The 18,500-nt window shown below is 50.7% G+C and overlaps 9 protein-coding genes across 10 annotated transcripts; 3 read left to right on the top strand and 6 right to left on the bottom strand.

The window, feature by feature from the left end:
- Window positions 1-195: 195 nt before the first annotated feature.
- Window positions 196-2,424, top strand: PV06_07483 (uncharacterized protein; the record flags this gene model as incomplete). The annotated part of the gene is made up of 1 exon (XM_016408733.1): window positions 196-2,424. The coding sequence occupies one exon, from the start codon at window positions 196-198 to the stop codon at window positions 2,422-2,424; it is 2,229 nt and encodes a 742-aa protein (XP_016260487.1).
- On the bottom strand, window positions 778-4,436 carry PV06_07482. Of its 2 annotated transcripts, XM_016408732.1 has the most exons (4): window positions 3,979-4,436; window positions 3,836-3,925; window positions 3,589-3,770; window positions 778-3,509 (listed from the first exon to the last, which is right to left on the bottom strand). In XM_016408732.1, exons 1-4 carry the CDS (start codon window positions 4,355-4,357, stop codon window positions 3,501-3,503), a joined length of 660 nt encoding a protein of 219 aa, XP_016260486.1. In that variant the 5' UTR covers window positions 4,358-4,436; the 3' UTR covers window positions 778-3,500. The 2 variants fall into 2 exon arrangements, with proteins under 2 accessions (XP_016260486.1, XP_016260485.1); XM_016408731.1 differs by having other exon boundaries at window positions 778-3,770.
- A 629-nt stretch (window positions 4,437-5,065) lies between these two features.
- Window positions 5,066-6,321, bottom strand: PV06_07481 (uncharacterized protein; the record flags this gene model as incomplete). The annotated part of the gene is made up of 3 exons (XM_016408730.1): window positions 5,066-5,404; window positions 5,458-5,935; window positions 6,005-6,321. 3 exons carry the CDS (start codon window positions 6,319-6,321, stop codon window positions 5,066-5,068), a joined length of 1,134 nt encoding a protein of 377 aa, XP_016260484.1.
- A 746-nt stretch (window positions 6,322-7,067) lies between these two features.
- Window positions 7,068-8,872, top strand: PV06_07480 (uncharacterized protein). Its single transcript, XM_016408729.1, has one exon. It carries the CDS (start codon window positions 7,081-7,083, stop codon window positions 8,659-8,661), a length of 1,581 nt encoding a protein of 526 aa, XP_016260483.1. The 5' UTR covers window positions 7,068-7,080; the 3' UTR covers window positions 8,662-8,872.
- Window positions 8,873-8,980: 108 nt separating this feature from the next.
- Window positions 8,981-9,295, bottom strand: PV06_07479 (uncharacterized protein; the record flags this gene model as incomplete). The annotated part of the gene is made up of 1 exon (XM_016408728.1): window positions 8,981-9,295. One exon carries the CDS (start codon window positions 9,293-9,295, stop codon window positions 8,981-8,983), a length of 315 nt encoding a protein of 104 aa, XP_016260482.1.
- Window positions 9,296-9,642: 347 nt separating this feature from the next.
- Window positions 9,643-10,031, bottom strand: PV06_07478 (uncharacterized protein; the record flags this gene model as incomplete). The annotated part of the gene is made up of 2 exons (XM_016408727.1): window positions 9,643-9,830; window positions 9,905-10,031. 2 exons carry the CDS (start codon window positions 10,029-10,031, stop codon window positions 9,643-9,645), a joined length of 315 nt encoding a protein of 104 aa, XP_016260481.1.
- Window positions 10,032-10,510: 479 nt separating this feature from the next.
- PV06_07477 (ATP-citrate synthase subunit 1) lies at window positions 10,511-13,485 on the bottom strand. The gene is made up of 6 exons (XM_016408726.1): window positions 13,232-13,485; window positions 12,876-13,101; window positions 11,414-12,816; window positions 11,169-11,360; window positions 10,967-11,100; window positions 10,511-10,913 (listed from the first exon to the last, which is right to left on the bottom strand). The coding sequence occupies exons 2-6, from the start codon at window positions 13,067-13,069 to the stop codon at window positions 10,809-10,811; spliced, it is 2,028 nt and encodes a 675-aa protein (XP_016260480.1). The 5' UTR covers window positions 13,070-13,101; window positions 13,232-13,485; the 3' UTR covers window positions 10,511-10,808.
- An 836-nt stretch (window positions 13,486-14,321) lies between these two features.
- PV06_07476 (uncharacterized protein) lies at window positions 14,322-16,412 on the top strand. Its single transcript, XM_016408725.1, has 2 exons — window positions 14,322-15,047; window positions 15,097-16,412. Exons 1-2 carry the CDS (start codon window positions 14,607-14,609, stop codon window positions 16,111-16,113), a joined length of 1,458 nt encoding a protein of 485 aa, XP_016260479.1. The 5' UTR covers window positions 14,322-14,606; the 3' UTR covers window positions 16,114-16,412.
- Window positions 16,367-17,624, bottom strand: PV06_07475 (uncharacterized protein). Its single transcript, XM_016408724.1, has 2 exons — window positions 17,071-17,624; window positions 16,367-16,953 (listed from the first exon to the last, which is right to left on the bottom strand). Exons 1-2 carry the CDS (start codon window positions 17,480-17,482, stop codon window positions 16,706-16,708), a joined length of 660 nt encoding a protein of 219 aa, XP_016260478.1. The 5' UTR covers window positions 17,483-17,624; the 3' UTR covers window positions 16,367-16,705.
- Window positions 17,625-18,500: the final 876 nt, after the last annotated feature.

The raw sequence follows: 18,500 nt of genomic DNA, 5'->3' as shown, positions 1-18,500 counted from the left end.
TTAGATGCCAAGTAGAGGGTGCTTTATCTAAGCATGCGCTAAACCCAAACGGTTAAATTGGTTCTGCGACGCGTTGAGCCGTTTTGGCGCGTTGTGGTCGCGCTCGCTAAAACAACGTTACCTATGAACAAATTATGAAAGAAATACAATCATCAACCCTATCGAGTCACCCAAACACCACCAGACCACACAAAAATGCAAAGGCAAAAGAAATATGCCACCAAAGGTGGCCTTCACCGAGAAGATTCAGATGACGAGCTTGGATACGAGGATCACCCCTGGGATTGGGTGTACAAAGATGAAGGGGCCACCTACTTGTCCGATGAGGAGAAAACGCCCTCGAAGAAACGCAAGTTAGATGCTCTCTCTGGGCCGGCTAAGAAACGACAAATTGTTGGTGCGCAGATGGGCTCATTTTCAGTCAAAGTGGGAGATCCGATCTTGTTAAAGTCCCCCGAACAAGGCAAAGACTGGGTTGGCCTCATTTGTGCCTTCTCAGAGACCAACGAGGACGGCGAATACGAAATGTCTGTCTACATTCAATGGTTCTGTACTCCTGAAGAGCTGGCCTTCGGAAAGCGATCGAAGATCCGGCCTGATGTGCTGCCTAATGAATCCTATATCACAACCGATTTTAATATGAACCCCCTGACGGCAATCAATGGCAAAGCAACAGTTCTGTCAAAGGATGCGTTTTTTCAAAAGTACCCTGGTGGACAACCTCCGAAATCGAAATCAGCCGCCAACAAATATTCCAAAACCATCTTATGCCGAAGAGGGGTTAAACAGCGAACGCTTCAATTTACGGAAGATTTCGTCTGGGATGAGATTTATAAAAGTCCTGAAAATTTGCTCGACCTGATTGATTGGATAAAGGAACAGACAAAAGTCAACAAAAGACGGGCAGCCGCTAAACAGGAAGATCTTGAGTACAACCAGAAAGCGGAGGTCGTAGAAGACGAGCCAAAGACACCCAGCAAACGTCGGAAAACGACTTCTACAGTTGCAACTCCACGTTCTGTCAAAACGTCCAAGTACACTACGCCAACTCACAAACGAATCATGATTAAAAAGCCGATCGAGATAACGCCTCTTGGTACACGAGTCCTTTCTCCCTCGCAGTACATGGCGACCCCTTACTCACACGCACGAACTACTTTGCATGTCTCTGCTGTTCCAACGTCGCTACCATGTCGATCCAACGAGTTCAACACAGTCTACTCGCATTTGTACTCGGCGATTGTGGACGGCTCAGGCGGCTGCATCTATATCTCAGGCACACCAGGCACTGGCAAGACGGCCACCGTCAGAGATGTAGTCACTTCTCTTCACCAGGCTGTTTTGAACGACGAGCTGGATGACTTCAATTTCGTCGAGATCAATGGCATGAAAGTCACCGAACCACACCAGTCCTACTCGCTGTTATGGGAGGCTCTGAAAGGGGATCGTGTCAGTCCTAACCACGCCCTGAGCCTTTTGGAACAAGAGTTCTCCCATCCATCTCCCCGCCGCATTCCATGTGTCGTCCTCATGGACGAGCTTGACCAACTTGTGACACGGAACCAAAGTGTCATGTACAATTTCTTCAACTGGCCAGCGATGCGGCATTCAAAGCTGATTGTCCTTGCAGTAGCCAATACTATGGATTTGCCAGAACGGACACTTTCGAACAAGATCAGCTCACGGTTAGGATTGACCAGGATCACGTTTCCAGGTTACAATCACACACAGCTGATGGAAATTATCTCATCAAGATTAGAAGGCGTGCCCGGAAACATCGTGGACAAAGATGCCGTACAATTTGCCAGTCAGAAGGTGGCTGCTGTGTCTGGTGACGCACGTCGGGCACTGGATATTTGTCGACGCGCAGTTGAGATTGCAGAGAACACATATGAGAAGAACAGCAATGAAATGTCTGCAGGGACGCCCAGTCGGAAGGGTAAGAGTCAGCCGGACTCTAATGGGATTAAGCCAATGGCCCGCGTGACGATTGCCACCATCAGGCAGGCTATCAACGAAGCGACTTCGTCGCCTGTCGCCCAACATTTGCGGTCTCTCCCCCTCGCATCCAAGCTCTTCTTAGCTGCCTTGTTGGCACGATCGCGTCGTACAGGTGTGGCTGAATCAACCCTGGGTGACGTTGTCATCGAGGCCAAACGCATTGCCGATGTAGCTGAGAACAGTACCATTCATGACTTCCTTCTTGTTGATAACAAGGTCGGGAAAGCAGCCTCTTCTCCGATTCCTCGGATCATTGCGCTGGGTGCTGCTGCAATGGACTTGGTCGAAGCTGGTGTTATTGCCATGGAATCCAGAAACAAAGGTGAACGTGCGGGCAAGATCAGATTCAAGATTGGCGAAGAAGAAGTGAAAAGCGCTTTGATGGGAGATGCAGAGGCCATGGGCCTCGGATTCAACGGATGACACTTTACTGTGGAATTAGAGATACTCAGTGACCAGCAAATATTCATGGGCACAGGATCCAACCTTCCCAAGTCATAGTTCGTATTGGCTTGCTACGAGATAGTAATGTAACAATTAACGCCCTTTGGTCTGGTGTATGGTATCCATACCAGAGCAGCATCTAACGAGGTTGAGAGTAGGGCGGTCGTCGAATGGTGATGCATCGTAGGCTATCACGGTTCTTTAGGCTAGATGGATGCGCGCCACTCTCAAATAAATAAGACTTGAACACTACTATGAGACGCCATTCAATGGTGGCAGTGAGTGATCATGCTCATCCTCGTGAATAACATAACTTGGAGTGCCAGCTAGTGTTCCGCACAATGTTCGGTCATCCAGCCTTGCACAGCCCAGCCTTGCCAAGGCCGAGGGCTCCTTTTTGCTCACTCCCTCACTACCGCATCTCCTGGTTCGCTCGTCTGACAAACATTAACACAGCAATCCTTTGATGCCTTACATCGAAATCAACATCTTCAAAGCCTGGTGCTGAGCGGCCGCCTGGAACGTTGTGTATGCCTTCTCCATGTCCTTGAAGTTGAACTCGTGGGTGATAAAGTCCTTAGGATTCAAGCGTCCAGCAGCAAATAACTTCAACAACATTGGAGTTGTTGTTGTATCCACTAAACGGGTCGTGATAGACATATTGCGGTCCCAGAGCTTTTCCATCTTCAGACAGCAGCTCGTTCCATGGACCCCGACGTTTGCAATTGTCCCGCCCGGAGCGACCAGATCCTGGGCGAGTTCCAGTGTCGCGGGTACACCTACTGCCTCGATGACAGCGTCACATCCAACGTTATTCGTGATCTTCATCACCTCTTCCTCCGCTGAGACTTCAGCACTATTCACCACATACTCAGCACCAAATTTCTGGGCGACTTTGAGTCGATTCGGATCTTGATCAATCATGATGACCAAGCTTGGTGAGTACAACTTCGATGTCATCAGTGCGGCCAATCCCACAGGTCCTGCGCCTACGATCGCGACCGTCGACCCGGGCTGTACTTTGCCATTTTGAACGCCACATTCGAAGCCTGTCGCTAGGATGTCTGAGAACATGACCAGTGTCTTCTCGTCAACACCTTGAGGGACAGGATGAAGGCTGGAGTCTGCCACAGGAATCCTTACATATTCTGCTTGTGTGCCATTGATGGTATTTCCAAGGATCCATCCGCCCTTCTCGCAGTGGCTGTACATTCCACGCCGGCAGTAATCACATGTGGCGCAGCTGGAGATACAGTTGATCAGCACGTGGTCGCCTTTCTTGAAGCGTGAGACCGCGGATCCTGGCTCTTGAACTATTCCAACGCCTAGAGTCGATGGGTAAGTATTGGCTTCTAGCACAAGATTCGTGACAAGACGGAGGGTATCCTACCTTCATGACCCAAGATTCGACCGGGAGTACAAGTCGCTACATCTCCCTTGACGATATGGAGATCCGTACCACAGATTGTGGTATAGAGCACTGCGAAAGTCAATACAAGCTTCGAGGGGGATCTATCCAAGGACAATCCCTACCTTTGACAACAGCATCAGTCGGTTCCTGAATTTGTGGAACTGGCTTGTCTTCCAGGGCAAACTTGCCCTTACCGTTGTAAACGAGAGCTTTCATAGTTGAGTTACTGGTGCTGACACTGGCGTAGCTTCGTTGACTCCAGCAGTTCTTGGTGTGTATGGCCTGACTACTGTGTTGACAGGCTGCTGTATCTTTTCGTTGTCGGGTTATGGTGGACGTCTTCTGAGCACCCTTGGAGTGACTCGCACAATAGCGTCTTCCGAAGTTCGCACAGATCTGTTGTGTTGGTCGTCTGGCGTATGATGATAGTAGTAGAGCTTCAGTTGTTGAGCCAACGATGGGCGATAGACCAAGTATATGTCTCTTTGCAACTGAAGCCATGGTGCATAAAATAACAACCCGAGGATGATCTTCTTTTCTTTCCCCTCCTTTTTATACGAGAAGGATGCTGGTCGTCATTGAAACATCGCGAATCTGGTGACTGAGAGATGTTTTTGTTCCTGACGAATCTCGACGTCTCGAGCTCCTGACCCTCACACCACAAGTGGGTCCCGAAGTACCGAGCTACAGGGTCCAATATGCTGGTGGCATGACATTGATTGGTTCATCGCTGGTGCGGAGGACTCTTTAGCGAGGCCACCGTGCGGACATTGCTCGACGACCACATCGATTTCCCCTCTTTAAAGCTCCTGATCGAGCTCGACAACACGGATCCGCACCGGGTTTGTACACCTCGGATGGTCTTATTGATTACGCATGGCGAAGAGAAGCTCCAGGCGATGACGCTGAAGCAGGGTTGTGCCCTTGTGTGCCGAGCGCCCAAGAAGGAGATCAACAGCTACCCTCGCGGCGTTTCAGCGACCGACAAAGACTCCAGCGATAAGCATACAATTCCTGGGCTCATGATCGAGACTCTTGGCACTAATGATACCTTGATCGACTTCTACCAACGTAATGTACCATTTAATGTTGTCCTCCCATCAACAACCGTGTGCGCTGAAATTCGGCGCCACGTCTGCCTCTTACGCCAACCCTGGGGCATATCGTCGTTGAGAGGGGTGGATGTCATGAAGTGGTGATCTACATCCACTAAGCATCCCATTGAATGCAGACAGGCTCACCAAGTCCGTCGAGGATGGCTAACAGCTTACCAAACTTTCCCGTCTCAACATCTCGTTCATAAATCGAAACCCAACCATTTGCTTCCTGACAGATAGCGATTCGGTCTCCAGAAGGGTTCATACAGAACTGGCGCGGGATGTTTCCACCAGCATGCTGTTCATGTGCCAGGCTCAAGGCACCTGTCTCTGGATGGACCTTCAAAGTCAGAATTGAATCGGCAAGCATAGTCGAGTTCCCATCCAAAGGAGACGTGATCTCGAATGCGTCGTCTCTCCGCATTGAGCACATCACAAACCTATTATCAGGCTGATGAAAATTGAGCATGGTCCTCACCTGCTACTGAGGGATTCATGACTTACCGACAGAACCATATGAGACGCTGTAGGACGCAACGCAAGGTCCACGTTGACCACCCTCTCATTTCGCACGAAGAGGTTAATGTCCTCGCCTTCTTGGTGAAAGGACAGACCGCCTTCTGCCAGATATTCGACTCGGTATGTCGCCAAGGTGCATATATCCTGGTTCAATATATACATCAGCGTCTTACCCCCGACCACCACCATTGCAACGTGTCTTGGGAACGAAGGTCTCGGAAGATCGAGACCGCCGACTTCGGTCACCTCGTGGTCTGCGCCTATGGTGAAGACATGGATACGATCTGCGCCACAATCGACAGCAATGAGGTAACGCCCTGTCGGGTCAATGTACGTTTGATGTGGCCGAGAATGCTCTTGTGCTCTACCCGGACCAGGTCCAATTTCGGGCCACCTCAGCTCTTGGAGTTTTCTGATGTGAGAGCAATCTTCAACATTGTAAGTTGCAACAGCAGGATCATAACTACGCAAAAATGAACAGATCAGCTGGCGGTTGGCTTTACCCTGAATGATGAGGGTGACGCAGACTCACTAGTATGCAGCGGCCAGAGCTTTGCCATCATCGTACAAAGTACTAAAGGCGGCTCCAAACGGAGCTGGAACACTGCTCTTCTCCTCCAGGCTCCCGTCGGCTTGAATCAGGAAAGTCTTCAGAGTGCCCGACCATTTTTCCTTATCATTCGCCAAGCCATATAAACGTCTGCGTTTGCTGTCCAAGGTAACCCATGATGGAACCGCGCAGTCTTTTGATTCTGCAATAATCTTCAGTGCCTTCTTCGGGGACTCCCCCTCCGCATACTGAAGGGTATAGATCAAGCCGTTGTATGAAACAAGGAACAACTGCTGCATTTTGAGAAGACTATTGATAAAGGGTCTCGGTTTCGTGAGACTTTGGTCAAGGTCAGCAGGATTGTGCGAATCGCCAGCACTGTTCTGCGATGCTTTTGAATTTCTGAACTACAAGGGCGATAGGATGTGGTTTATATGAACATGTCAACACTGAATGAATGAACTAGGACTCACAGTGGCCGAGGCTCGCTAAAAAGGGATCATCCCGACGTCGGCCACTCCTTAGCGATGTCGCCATGCTCTCCACTGCTCGTTCTCTTTCATGAACCTGGAATGAGACTATTCACGGCGAAAATATATACCGATAGACTATGTACTTTTGTAACTAATTGCTGTGGTTGACTGCACTGCTACACAACAAGATCATGGTTGGAAAGGTTGGTTTCGAGCCATGATATCGAGGTCCTTTGCTATCCGCAATACCAGTGGCGGGATCCTTCGATATTGTGGTCATATGCAGAATCTGGCTCAATTACCGAGTGTAACACTCAATTTTAGCACAAGAATAAGAAGCACCTCGAGAATTGATAATGAAACCCCTCCAGGATCCTTTGGGGCCTCAGCCTCGCTGTATTGACAAGGCTACGCTAAGATAAGATAAGAGAGGCCTCATGACTCGCGCCTTTTTCTCTGCATGATTCATGCAACCCACCTACCGCTTCACACTCGCAGTCAATGAATCGCAAGATCGTACATTCTGCTCATACAACCTGATGCGCGCACGCGACACCCAACCGATTCTTCATCTACCATTCGGCCATGGCGGACGCAGACGAAGATGCCATTCCCACAACGTCCAACGCGAACCCCGACGATTTCGAAGATGAGACGCAAGATTTTCGATTCCTCTCGTCCATCACGGCCGCAAAGAGCGGGCAAACGGTAGTCCCAAAGCGAGGCGACAAAGACTTTGAGCCGAATCCCACACGCTCACAAGCCTCTGCCCTCGATGCCTCCCGCCTCGCGATGCACACTGCTCTCAGCTCGGTTAGAGTCCATGTAGGCAAACATATCGTGGGTCAATATCTACCCTGGGAACAGGACTGGAGGTGGGACGACAATGGAACAGGCACAGGCCGAAATGGACGATGCGTCGTGGTCCCGAAGTTCAAGGGTACTTACTCGAAAACGATGGGACTAGCAGACAGGCACAACTCTACGTGGTTCTTACCGGAGGAGGCACTGTTCTTGTTGGAGCGGGGGACTCTAGACATACGATGGCCGGACATCGAGGATGAGAATGAGAACGAGCACGATGACAATGAACCAGGAAACGACGTCTCAAACCAAGGTGAAGAGGTTGAAGGGAAACCTGACACCGTGGCCGTGGCGAAGGAGGGAGAGGAAGAGGAGAAGAATGGCAAAAGCGAGCCACAAACACAAGAAGAACCAGATTTGAAGATTGGTGAATTGCCAATGAGTTTACAGGGTGCCTATGCCAGCTTCATAGGCAAAGATGACCTCACGCTTGAACGATATACCGTCTACGCCGGGCTCAAACGCATAGGATACATCGTCCAAAGGGCTCCAACATGGCACGACGAAGATCCTGCCCCGGCGAATGGCCATGTACATTCACAACCTGATTGTCAAGATCCAACAGCACTCTCATCTTCACCACCATCACCACCGCCAATGGCACACAACGCGATCTCGAATGCCGTGAGCCTCATCCACAGGCTTGTCTCGTGGCTATCTCAACCAAGCCGTGACGGCGTATGTACCGCTTCAGGTCCTCTCGTCGCCCCAGGCTTGTACAGGAACTATACAGACATGTTCCGCGCGTTGTCCCTAATACCTTATCATGACCCTACTAGACCTCCTCCTCCAAGTCCTGACTCCGACTGCAACAACGACAACGACAACGACAACAACAAAGTATCTCAATCGAACCGAAGCATCACCCCTAAGGCCCCCTTCCGAATCCATTTCCACGTGTGGAAACCCAACGCTCAAAATAGTTACCGCAAAAGTGCTCCCCCTCCTCCGGACTACCGCATCGCCGTGGTCGACGCTCGAACCACGTCCATGCCCACGCTCTCAGAGATCGGTGACCTGTTGGACTCGCAACCCGATGACGCCCTGACGAAAGACAAAGCAAAGAGACTGGAGACGCGCATCCGGTACGGTCGCAAGAACGTCCTGCTGGCCGTCGTCGACATGGGCGTGGTGAGCTACCTCCGCCTCAGCGACGCCTGTTTCGGGACGGAAAAGTTGTACGAGGAAAAGGTCCGAGCTGGGTCCAAGGGGAAGAGACCGAACCATTCGGGCACACCGAGGAAGGGAACCCAGACACAAAATCAGCAGCAGCAGCAGCAGCCGCAGTCAAACCCCAAATGATACAACCAACGGACATTCCTTAATATGTGGTTCGGCGTTGAATACTCAGTCTCCTGATAAGGAAGAGTGGTCACAGCAAGACTGATCACTTGACAGGGGGAACAAGGCGACACCCGTGATGACGGACGAAGGAACAAAAAAATTATTTATAATAGACTTGATACCCTGGTAGATAGACTTTGAAAAGACTGGTCCACGAACGTGTGAGGAGTGTGCTCATACAGAAATGAAAATATATCTTAAGATGGTTGAGTTACAATCTCATTATTCTTAAAACATAATAAGTGGTGTTTGTCTCCCCTTGAGAGAACGTCCGATATCAGCATGAAAAAATTGCCAGGCGGACTGCCTGATGATCTAGGGAGTAGAAAAGTTTGATCTCCCATCTTCTATAGACGTCAACCCTTGGGAGAGAGGCAGGAGACGTATATGCTTGAGATGGGTTTGGAGGGAGAAGGGGGAGATTGTTTTGGAGAGGGAGAATTTTTTTTGGCTTTTTTGTTTTTGGCACGAGTATCAGCTTCTTCGATAGTTTTACTGTCTCATCTTCGTCCAGCCATGTCCCGACCTGACTTGTGTCACCAAGCCGAACCAGAACAAGGTTGTGTTGGGCATTCCGGCATTCAGAATGCATGGATCCCTTTTTGCTTTCATAAGAGGTGCCGAATCCAATGCCTCATTCGCCACTGAGTGTGCGCAGTCCACTGAGCCCGCATCATGGTGGGCATTTTTGATGGCGTTGACATTCTAGGCGAAGCGACTTCAAACGCACAATTCCAGTTTCATCTTGACCTTGTGCGATATCGAAGCGCGAGTCCAGAAACCATCGAGGACGGCTGGTGGTGTGTACCTAGATACGTGACCACACCGGCAGAAGGCTGACCGCAAGTTTTGTGTTGTCTCGTAGCAGAGGACACCAATCCCGTCAAACAGGTAGCAACCTGTTTAAGCTCGAGTTCCAAGGTACCAGGCTTTTGTCTTTCAGGTCAACAGAAAGTCTGCGGCCATGAGGAGCTCCAGGCACAATTCAGACGGTATGTCCATGTCAGGCACGCCTTGGCTGTTTCGATGTTTCTCATTGTAGTAAAAGTACTCGACGACCTTTTCCAAGACGATACCGCTGATGTTTTCGAGGTGACATACTCCGGTCTGAGCTTCACTGAAGTTGCCTGTAAGGTAGGTATGCATTAGTTAACCCAATTTCTGTAAACCATTGAAAAGTGGCGAGAAGAAGGTAACGTACTTTGTGTGTCCAACATACGTCGGATCGTACCAGAGACACACGCGGCGGAACGGCGAACGTGGAACTCGAAGCCGTCAGACGAAACGAGTGTGACAAAGGGAGAAGTAGGGACACCGTTGGTAGCCATCGTCTGGATGCGTGAAAAGAAAAAGTGACGGCCACGAATCTCGATGCTCTCAAGTTGAAATGAGTGGTAGCTAACCTTCGTCGTCTTCACCAGGCAGACAGTAGAGAGTTTGGAGGTGGTAACGGATATTAGAAGTCGCAGCTAAGGACATTTTTTCTTCCAGGCGGTGACGAGTGGCAGAACGCGTAACTAGCCGAATGAATAGAAACGCGTATAAAAGCAGCGCGTATTCCGTACTGTAGTCTTATACAAGCATTGAGCAGCCTCGCACCCTTAAAAACTCAATATACCTCCAGAGTACTACGTACATCATGTAGAATGCATAATATCAAATCGCGTCAACTGTCAAAACATAGACATCGTTTCCCCTGTCATTAAAGGCAAACCGCCCGCATTCGAGTAGAAATCAAATTACTATCAAGTGACCGACGATTACGAAGGAAGCAAAAACAAGCCGACCAAGAGAAAGAACAGAATCGTTTGATCGGTGCATCATGGTCATATTCTGAAAAACATACTCTGATCCGTGCCTTATAGTGTTGTACACTAATTATTTGCACCTTCCAACCAAGACAAAACACATAAAATTTTGGTCTTTCTCATCATGAGCCCGTTCGTTACCTACAGACATTGACAAACACTCAGCCTTTCAGACCCCCGTTCGAACTCGCCCAAGTCTTTATAACGCCGAGCCACGACCTGCTCCATGCAAAGCCAAGACGTGGTGCAACAACTGCTGCCTTCACAGACGCCCCAAAACTTCTTTTTCCAATCGCTTTACATAGAAACTTCAACTCTGCCTTCACCACTGCCACCCTTGGCCAAGGTTGGGAGAAGGTAAGTGATATCATCCCAAGGATGTCTGTAAAGTCCAGTTCGGAGCTACAAATTTTGTTAGTTTTGAGACCAATTAAATGGAGAGAATGGCAACATACGCGCTTTTGATCAAGGTAATGGGCAATCAAACCGATAGATCTACCCAGGACGAACAGACCGTTGAGGACGCCCATGCGCATGTAGTCCTCAGCCTCCTCAGAACTGAAGATGCCAGACGATCTCATCAGATCAACTAAATATTATCGTTAACCACGGGACCTAGTGAAGAAAGGAGAAACTCCAGAGGTATTTTGAACTTACCGAAGCATACTGCAATGCAGCCGTCGACGTTAAGGATGAGATTGTCTTTCTTGGATGTGGTGACAGTCTCGACAGCGATGGCATAGTCGAGCAACTTGTGAGAGGGGAAGTGCTTCAGGACGTACTCCTTCACGAGCTCCACACGGAGATCAGGGTTGTTTCGGGACTTGATACGATGGCCGATACCAGGGACTGCAAACATGGTTAGCATTGTTTCCAAAGGTGACGTTTGAGAGTAGACATACTAAGTTTGTTCTCCTTTCTCATGGTGTCGACGAATTCACGGGGAGACCAGCCCTTGTCAAAGGCCTTGGAGAACTCCTCGGCGGCACCATCAAGGGCACCACCAAAGCGGGAACCGATGGTGAGAAGACCGGCAACAAGCGAGGAGATCAGGTCCTTGCCAGCACGGGTTGTGATGATGGTGTTCATGGCACCAGACACGGCCGGACCATGATCGGCAGTCAACATGAGGACCATCTCCAAGAACTTGCTAGCAAAAGGAGGGAACCGGCGACGGAACCACAGGAGAGACATGACACCACCAATACCGATATCCTCCTTGAAGACATCAGAGATTGGCATACCGGCGTAGAGCAGCTCTTGGCCTCTGTCGTCAGAAATGGTGGAAATGAAAGCGGCCGGCTTTCGGATAAGGCCCAATTCCTGGGCCCAGGCGTAATCGATGGGGATCTTGGGAGGAACTGGCTCTGGCGCAGGCTTGATCGTGCCTTGCTTGACGAGCTTCTGGTAGACCTCGGCAAGGACCTGGGGCATCTCTTCGAAAGTATCGGGAACAAAGAATCCAGCTTCCTTCATCGACTGGTTCTTGACAACAGCAGTCTCGAGTTGGGAGTTGGCGGAGGCACCGGCGTGACCGAATTGAACCTCAGTCTTGAACATGCTAGCGCAGGTACCAATGGCCCAGGCCACGATGGGCTTGGTGATTTGGCCCTTCTTGACCGCCTCAATCACTCTGTACTCTTCGACACCACCGACTTCACCTAGAAGAAGCAGAATCTTGCATTCAGGCTCGTTCTGGTAGCGCATCAGATGGTCGATGAAGGTGGTTCCAGGATATCTGTCACCACCAATGGCAATACCCTCGTACACACCGTCGGTGTTTTGAGAGATGATGTTGTTGAGTTCGTTGGACATACCACCAGACTTTGAGACATAACCAACGGAACCCTTGCGGTAAAGCTTCGAGGCCACGATATTGTCCATCATACCACCAGTGTTGCCAATCTTGAACGCACCCGGCTTGATACCACCGACTGTGGCAGGTCCGATGATGGTAATTCCCTTCTCTTTTGACTTGATCATGATCTCACGGGCACGTCTCTCAGGGACACCCTCTGCGATGATGGCAATGGTGCGGACTTGGGGAATGTTCATGAGCTCCATAGTTGAGCTGTAGACTGATCGGGAAGAGGCAAAGTTCACGATCGTGTCCACGTCTGGGTGCTTCTCGAAAGCCTTGTCCACGGACTGATAGACTGGCAACAGAGTTTCGCTGGTACCCCAGTACATTTTGCTGACGAATTGGCCGCCAAATGTGTAGATGATACCTGCAACGGAAGGAGTCGTTCGCTTGCAAATGAAGTCGAAGTCGAGCATGCCCTGGACGGCCTTTGGCTGCATACCACTATTCCAATGGTCAGATCCCTTTCCCTTCGAAATTCGGAAATCACATCTGTTACTTACTAGACAAAACATCTCGTCTTGTTGTGGAAGAGGGCATGTTGGACAGGGCTCAGAACCCTCGAAGGGGGGTCAAATCGACGGATGTTGTCGTTGGCAGAGAATGGTGTCTCTGACCCAGGAGAGTTGTTGCCATCTGGGACGTTGACTTTGGGCAGCCCATTGGAGAGGGGCGCAGGCCCGCTGGCAGAAGGCATTGTAGGAGAGTCTTGAGGAGAGTCTTCACGAACTAGAAGTCCCATCGTGTCAGTTCAAGTACAGTGGAGGGCTGTGACGATATACAACGAGTGTTCCCAACGAAAGGAGTTGAATGAGGAGGGAGTAGATTGCGATGGGCCAGGAACTTCTCATAGACTTACATTCGGGCAATAGTGAGTGTTGAATGTGTGGTAGACAGGGAGGGATGGAAGAGAGACTGTCGGTTGAAATTCAGCGAAAGACACCAACACCGAGCGAGAAAAAGTTGTCGAGGTGAATCTGGCGGTGGTCTAACTTGTGGAGTGTGAAGATGATGCTGGGTGCGCCCGCGAGAAAATACACAGTAATTCGCAGCTCAGCAGTCAGCGATTTGTTGGAGAGGCCTGCTTGTTGAGCTCCGGGTGCTAAAGCCTGGTGGTCCCCCGAAAATAGCATGGCGGCCCCCAACTTGTTCATCCCTGCGTTGCGGTGAGATTTTCAGTGGACCATCACAGGGACCGCCATGCCTCTACGAGAACTCCGTACTAACTAACGAGCAGCCTCAATCGCCATCACTTCACCATTATTGACCTTTTTGCGGCCCGTCGTCGGAAAGGCTGTAGACATTTTTGGCGGGCCTGATCGCAAGAAGACCCCCCCCGGCCGCGCCCTGAGTGGACGATGCAGGAGAGGCCCTCCTCGCGTGCCTCGTTGACACTTGTCTTCGGAGTCCGGTCAACGTATCTCGTATCCCCGGGTGGCACGATTTTCTCCTCTATGCAGGACAACAAAGTACCGCGTTCGGCGAATATCCATTCTGCTCTCCAAGAGAATATTGGGACCTAGCTGGAAATTGCCAGGTTACCTTGTTCTCCCGGTGGTTTCCATCACGTACGGAGGGGATGCTCGCCACAAAGCGATCCGCGGTTTCATTGAAACTGTTGCCCTGAGTGCCAGTCTTCAACAAATCAAAGGTGTGCGCGGCGTCTATCATCAACGTCACAGGGTCAGCAACGGCTGAGGAGGCGGTGACCGATATTGTTGGTAGTCTAGTCTGGATGGTCTGCAAATGCCCCTTGCACAGTACGCTACTGGTTGGCATCGTGGGCCATCTCTAGAGAGAGGGTTCCTGGCGGTTGGCGCAATGCACATTGCATTGAGGTCGTAGCTGGACCCCCGATCCACTACGGAATACGGAGTACGGGCTAGTGAGTTGCTGGTTAAGTTTAGCAATCCCCCATAGGGCTAAAGCCTCCTGTTAGACATTCCCAACAACGTCTCCGCCAAAAAATTATTGTGCAAGCCGCTCTCCGAACGCCAGCAATTGTCCTGAGACTCACCCAATCCAGCGATAATTCTGCCCCCAAGCTGTTTGGAATTCTACCACACTCACGATCTCACACTTGAATTCTGACAGAAGAAGAGCCTGTCTATTACTGTTCACTGTCGTCGAGACTTCATCCTCTACATTTCTACTATCTTGACTTCTGTACAACCCTCTTTTGTGTCTTCAACCCTCCCAAGTTCTTCCTCTGTTTACCCCTCACCGCCGCAACAATGTCAGCAAAATCCATTCTCGAGGCTGATGGAAAGGCCATTCTGAACTACCACCTCACTCGTGCTCCAGTGGTCAAGCCGACTCCTCTGAAACCATCTGGTGTGCACAATCCTCCTGCGAAACTAGCCTCCCTCTACTTCCCCGAAGATGAATCGGTTAAGACGATTCTTGATCAAGCAGAAGCCACCTATCCATGGCTCCTCGCCCAGGGTGCCAAATTCGTCGCAAAGCCAGATCAGCTGATCAAGAGAAGAGGAAAGAGCGGCTTGTTGGCCTTGAACAAGACGTGGGCCGAGGCCAGAGCATGGATCGAAGCCAGAGCCGGCAAGGAACAGAAGGTCGAGACGGTCACTGGCGTGCTCAGGCAATTTTTGGTTGAGCCGTTTGTGCCTCACCCTCAAGATACCGAGTACTACATCAACATCAACTCTGTCAGAGATGTAAGTATCACATGCACGGCCATGCAGGCAGACGCTAATTCAGCATTAGGGCGACTGGATCCTCTTCACACACGAGGGTGGTGTCGATGTTGGTGATGTCGACGCAAAGGCGGAGAAGATCCTCATCCCAGTCGACCTGAAGAACTTCCCTTCGAATCAAGAGCTGGCTGCGGCACTCCTCAAGAAGGTCCCCAAAGGTGTCCACAACGTTCTACTCGACTTTATTGTCCGACTCTACTCCGTCTATGTGGATTGCCAGTTCACCTACCTCGAGATCAACCCCCTGGTTGTCATCCCCAACGCTGCAGGCACTTCAGCTGACGTCCACTTCCTCGATCTTGCCGCCAAACTAGACCAGACGGCAGACTTTGAGTGTGGCACAAAATGGGCCATTGCACGGAGTCCTGCTGCTCTTGGTCTCCCCGGAACCAAGACCGATGGAAAAGTCACCATCGACGTGGGCCCACCAATGGAATTCCCCGCACCTTTCGGTCGCGAGCTCAGCAAAGAAGAAAAGTACATTGCGGACATGGATGCGAAGACCGGTGCCTCACTCAAGCTTACCGTGCTGAACTCTCAAGGTCGCATCTGGACTCTTGTCGCTGGTGGTGGTGCTTCGGTCGTGTACGCCGACGCCATTGCTTCCGCTGGATTCGTCTCCGAGTTGGCCAACTACGGTGAATACTCAGGCGCCCCAAGCGAGACGCAGACGTACAACTATGCCCGCACCGTTCTTGACCTGATGCTCCGAGCGCCATTGCACCCTGATGGCAAGGTCCTGTTCATTGGTGGTGGTATCGCCAACTTTACCAACGTTGCCTCCACCTTCAAGGGTGTCATCCGCGCCCTAAGAGAGGTCGCCCCTGTTCTCAACGAGCACAAGGTCCAGATCTGGGTCCGCCGTGCGGGTCCCAACTACCAAGAAGGTCTCAAGAACATCAAGGCCGTCGGTGAAGAGCTTAAACTAAACATGCATGTGTACGGCCCTGAGATGCACGTCAGCGGTATCGTGCCTTTGGCCCTGCTCGGCAAGAAGACCACCGTGCCCGAATTCGGCGCGCAGTAGATGACTCTCTTGGGCTGTTATGTAGTTTGGTCTAAAGTATCTTCCTTGTCAAGCAGTTTTGGTAGGCTGGCATGCGCCTGGGCAATCGGAAAAGGCATTGGTGTTTCTTTGCGGAGTTTGCCTGATGATTACGAAGGAGCATTGTTGCTATGTAGTATGACGAGTGGTCATCGCCCTTGTTGGGCGGGATTGAAACTCGAGACAGATGAACGTGAATATCAGATGTTAGACCTTTCACGATAATGACAAAGTGACGCAAGCCAAATTTATTCCTTGGTCCTTGTGACGGATGCGAATAACTACTCCCTGAACATGATAGTAAACAGGCTTCGGGTTTGCTTACTTCTAGCTTGTGGTATTGCCCAGCACGTAGTAACCTATACACACCCACCAGTGGATAGTTCTTGAGAGTCAATCAATACCCTCCCTTTTTAAAAGCTCAACATTCACGCATGATGATGATTTCGCCTGAACTCCTCTTGCCATTTTTCATTCCGCTCACTCAAATGACCACCATCGTAGAACCATCCACTTCGTCATATGCAACTTGTTTGTGTGTGCGTGCTAAATTGGCGCCGCACTGAAACTGCTCTCACTCCACGAGCACCACCTTCCCACCGGCCAATTCGTCAATGTAGGCCAATTTGCCGCAACCCTGGCTCGTCTCTTTGTCGTCTTCGCGCAAGAGCACAGCCAGGACCTCGACGGGCGGTTCCAATCCCAACATGTTCGCCCTCTTCCAGCGCTGGAGTCTCTGGATACCAATGCACGGACCGAATTGGGAAGAAAGGTCAAAGTGTCGTAGGATCTTTTCGTGCAGCGAGAGGTTCTCTTGGTGGACTGTCACGAGGATTGTTAGGGTCTTGGTCTGTTCTCATACGCGGGTAAAAAACATCGGGTGATGCAGACACAACCAGTAGAGAGGGTGGTGAAGTAGGACAAGGTAATGATACATACTTCTTGGAGCAAGCCTACCATCCTCCTCGGCCTTCCAGTACTTTCGTATCTGCGCATCCGTGATCTTCTCGGCTGAAAGCTCTCTCTCGTCCTTGTCTGGAACAGGTATCTTTTTGGCCTTTGGATTTGTCGTCTTCGGCTTCAATGGCGACTCTCGTATGGCGACGTCAATCTCCTTCGACTTCGACTCAGACTCTGGCGTAGCTTGGAGTTCATCTGCTTCAGGCTCGGGCGTCTCGATCTCGTGTTCAACGGGCGCTTGGGTGACCTCCGAGAGCTTTGAGGCGGCTTTCTTCGCCGAGTCGTCTTGTCTCGTGCCTGGTTTGGTGACTCTTGCCGAGTTGTTAAAGGAAAGGCGGGATTGGGCATGGGTGGGCGTTGAACCCTTGGATCTGCGACCGCGGGGAGGCATGATTGCTTTTTCGGTGGCAGTCTTAAAGTGAAGCTGTATATGATACTCGCAGACAGTGATTCTTCTCTTGGACTTTGATGCTTGTCTTTGTCTATGAAAGTACGTACAAGATCTGTGGTAGGTAGTGTGGTGAAGTTCGGACCACCATGAAGTGGATGACGTTCTTCAATTTCCCTCTCGCTGCCTAAGCAACCACTTTAGGAGCCCAAGAGGAGGGAGGCACTAAAACGCCAAAACACGTGAAGAAGTCCCGGGTAACTTTCCATACTAGGAGCCGTAAATGGCTCTGGGATAACGGTACTCCGTACATCAATTCCTAACCCAACCCCAGAGGCAGGAATGCAAATGCAGCCACCATGGCTCGTGGCAACGTCAAGGACACAACAGCTCTCCCTTCAAGCGTTTATTTTACAGTGGTAGGTACAATTCTGGCAAGTATCAAGCTTACATCGACCTACAACCACAAATAAACGCAGGTGTTCAGGTAATTCCCGCTGAGCCTGGCGGCGAGCGACCTCATCCATGCTTTGAACATCTCCAGGCAGGATACTACTGGCCCATTTGAGACCACAGAAGTATACCACCTGTTTGTCCACCACCATCCGAACCTTGTCTCAACGTTTCCCCGGAAGAAATGTCGAAGATTGATTCAATCCAGCAGGATAGAGAGACATCTCCCGAGATACTGGCACCCGAGGATCTAGAAGGAGAGTTTCTGACCGTCGCTCTACCTCCTTCTAGTGCCGCCACACCGTATAGTGTGTTCACGCGCATGGAAAGATGGATAATTACAGTCATCATGGGCTTTGCCTTGTTCTTCTCTCCCATGACGGCAAATGTCTATTTCCCTGCCATGCGAGTTCTAGCTCAAGCCACACATGTGTCGCTCCAAGAGATCAACCTCACCATCACCGCTTACGTCGTGCTCCAGGGCGTCGCTCCTCTTTTCGTAGGCGACCTCGCCGACAAGGTTGGGCGGAGACCGGTCTACGTTTCTACGTTCATCGTCTACATTGCC

The sequence above is a fragment of the Exophiala oligosperma genome (genome assembly GCF_000835515.1).
Source record: "Exophiala oligosperma strain CBS 72588 unplaced genomic scaffold supercont1.7, whole genome shotgun sequence".
Classification (NCBI taxonomy): domain Eukaryota; kingdom Fungi; phylum Ascomycota; class Eurotiomycetes; order Chaetothyriales; family Herpotrichiellaceae; genus Exophiala; species Exophiala oligosperma.
Note: the sequence above shows the minus strand (reverse complement) of the source record. Positions and strands in the feature narration are given on the sequence as shown.

Bases quoted from the DNA above. Each gene is read 5' to 3' on its own strand.
- PV06_07482 (XM_016408731.1), bottom strand. From the start codon at position 4,357: ATGGCTTCAGTTGCAAAGAGACATATACTTGGTCTATCGCCCATCGTT. The intron at 3,926-3,978 runs GTAGGGATTGTC...TGACTTTCGCAG, and splicing joins GACTGATGCTGTTGTCAAAG to TGCTCTATACCACAATCTGT. The intron at 3,771-3,835 runs GTAGGATACCCT...CATCGACTCTAG, and splicing joins TCGAATCTTGGGTCATGAAG to GCGTTGGAATAGTTCAAGAG.
- PV06_07480 (XM_016408729.1), top strand. From the start codon at position 7,081: ATGGCGGACGCAGACGAAGATGCCATTCCCACAACGTCCAACGCGAAC.
- PV06_07477 (XM_016408726.1), bottom strand. From the start codon at position 13,069: ATGCCTTCTGCCAGCGGGCCTGCGCCCCTCTCCAATGGGCTGCCCAAA. The intron at 12,817-12,875 runs GTAAGTAACAGA...CCATTGGAATAG, and splicing joins AAGACGAGATGTTTTGTCTA to TGGTATGCAGCCAAAGGCCG. The intron at 10,914-10,966 runs GTATGTTGCCAT...CAAAATTTGTAG, and splicing joins ATTACCTTGATCAAAAGCGC to CTCCGAACTGGACTTTACAG.
- PV06_07476 (XM_016408725.1), top strand. From the start codon at position 14,607: ATGTCAGCAAAATCCATTCTCGAGGCTGATGGAAAGGCCATTCTGAAC. The intron at 15,048-15,096 runs GTAAGTATCACA...ATTCAGCATTAG, and splicing joins ACATCAACTCTGTCAGAGAT to GGCGACTGGATCCTCTTCAC.
- PV06_07475 (XM_016408724.1), bottom strand. From the start codon at position 17,482: ATGCCTCCCCGCGGTCGCAGATCCAAGGGTTCAACGCCCACCCATGCC. The intron at 16,954-17,070 runs GTATGTATCATT...TCCTCGTGACAG, and splicing joins TGGTAGGCTTGCTCCAAGAA to TCCACCAAGAGAACCTCTCG.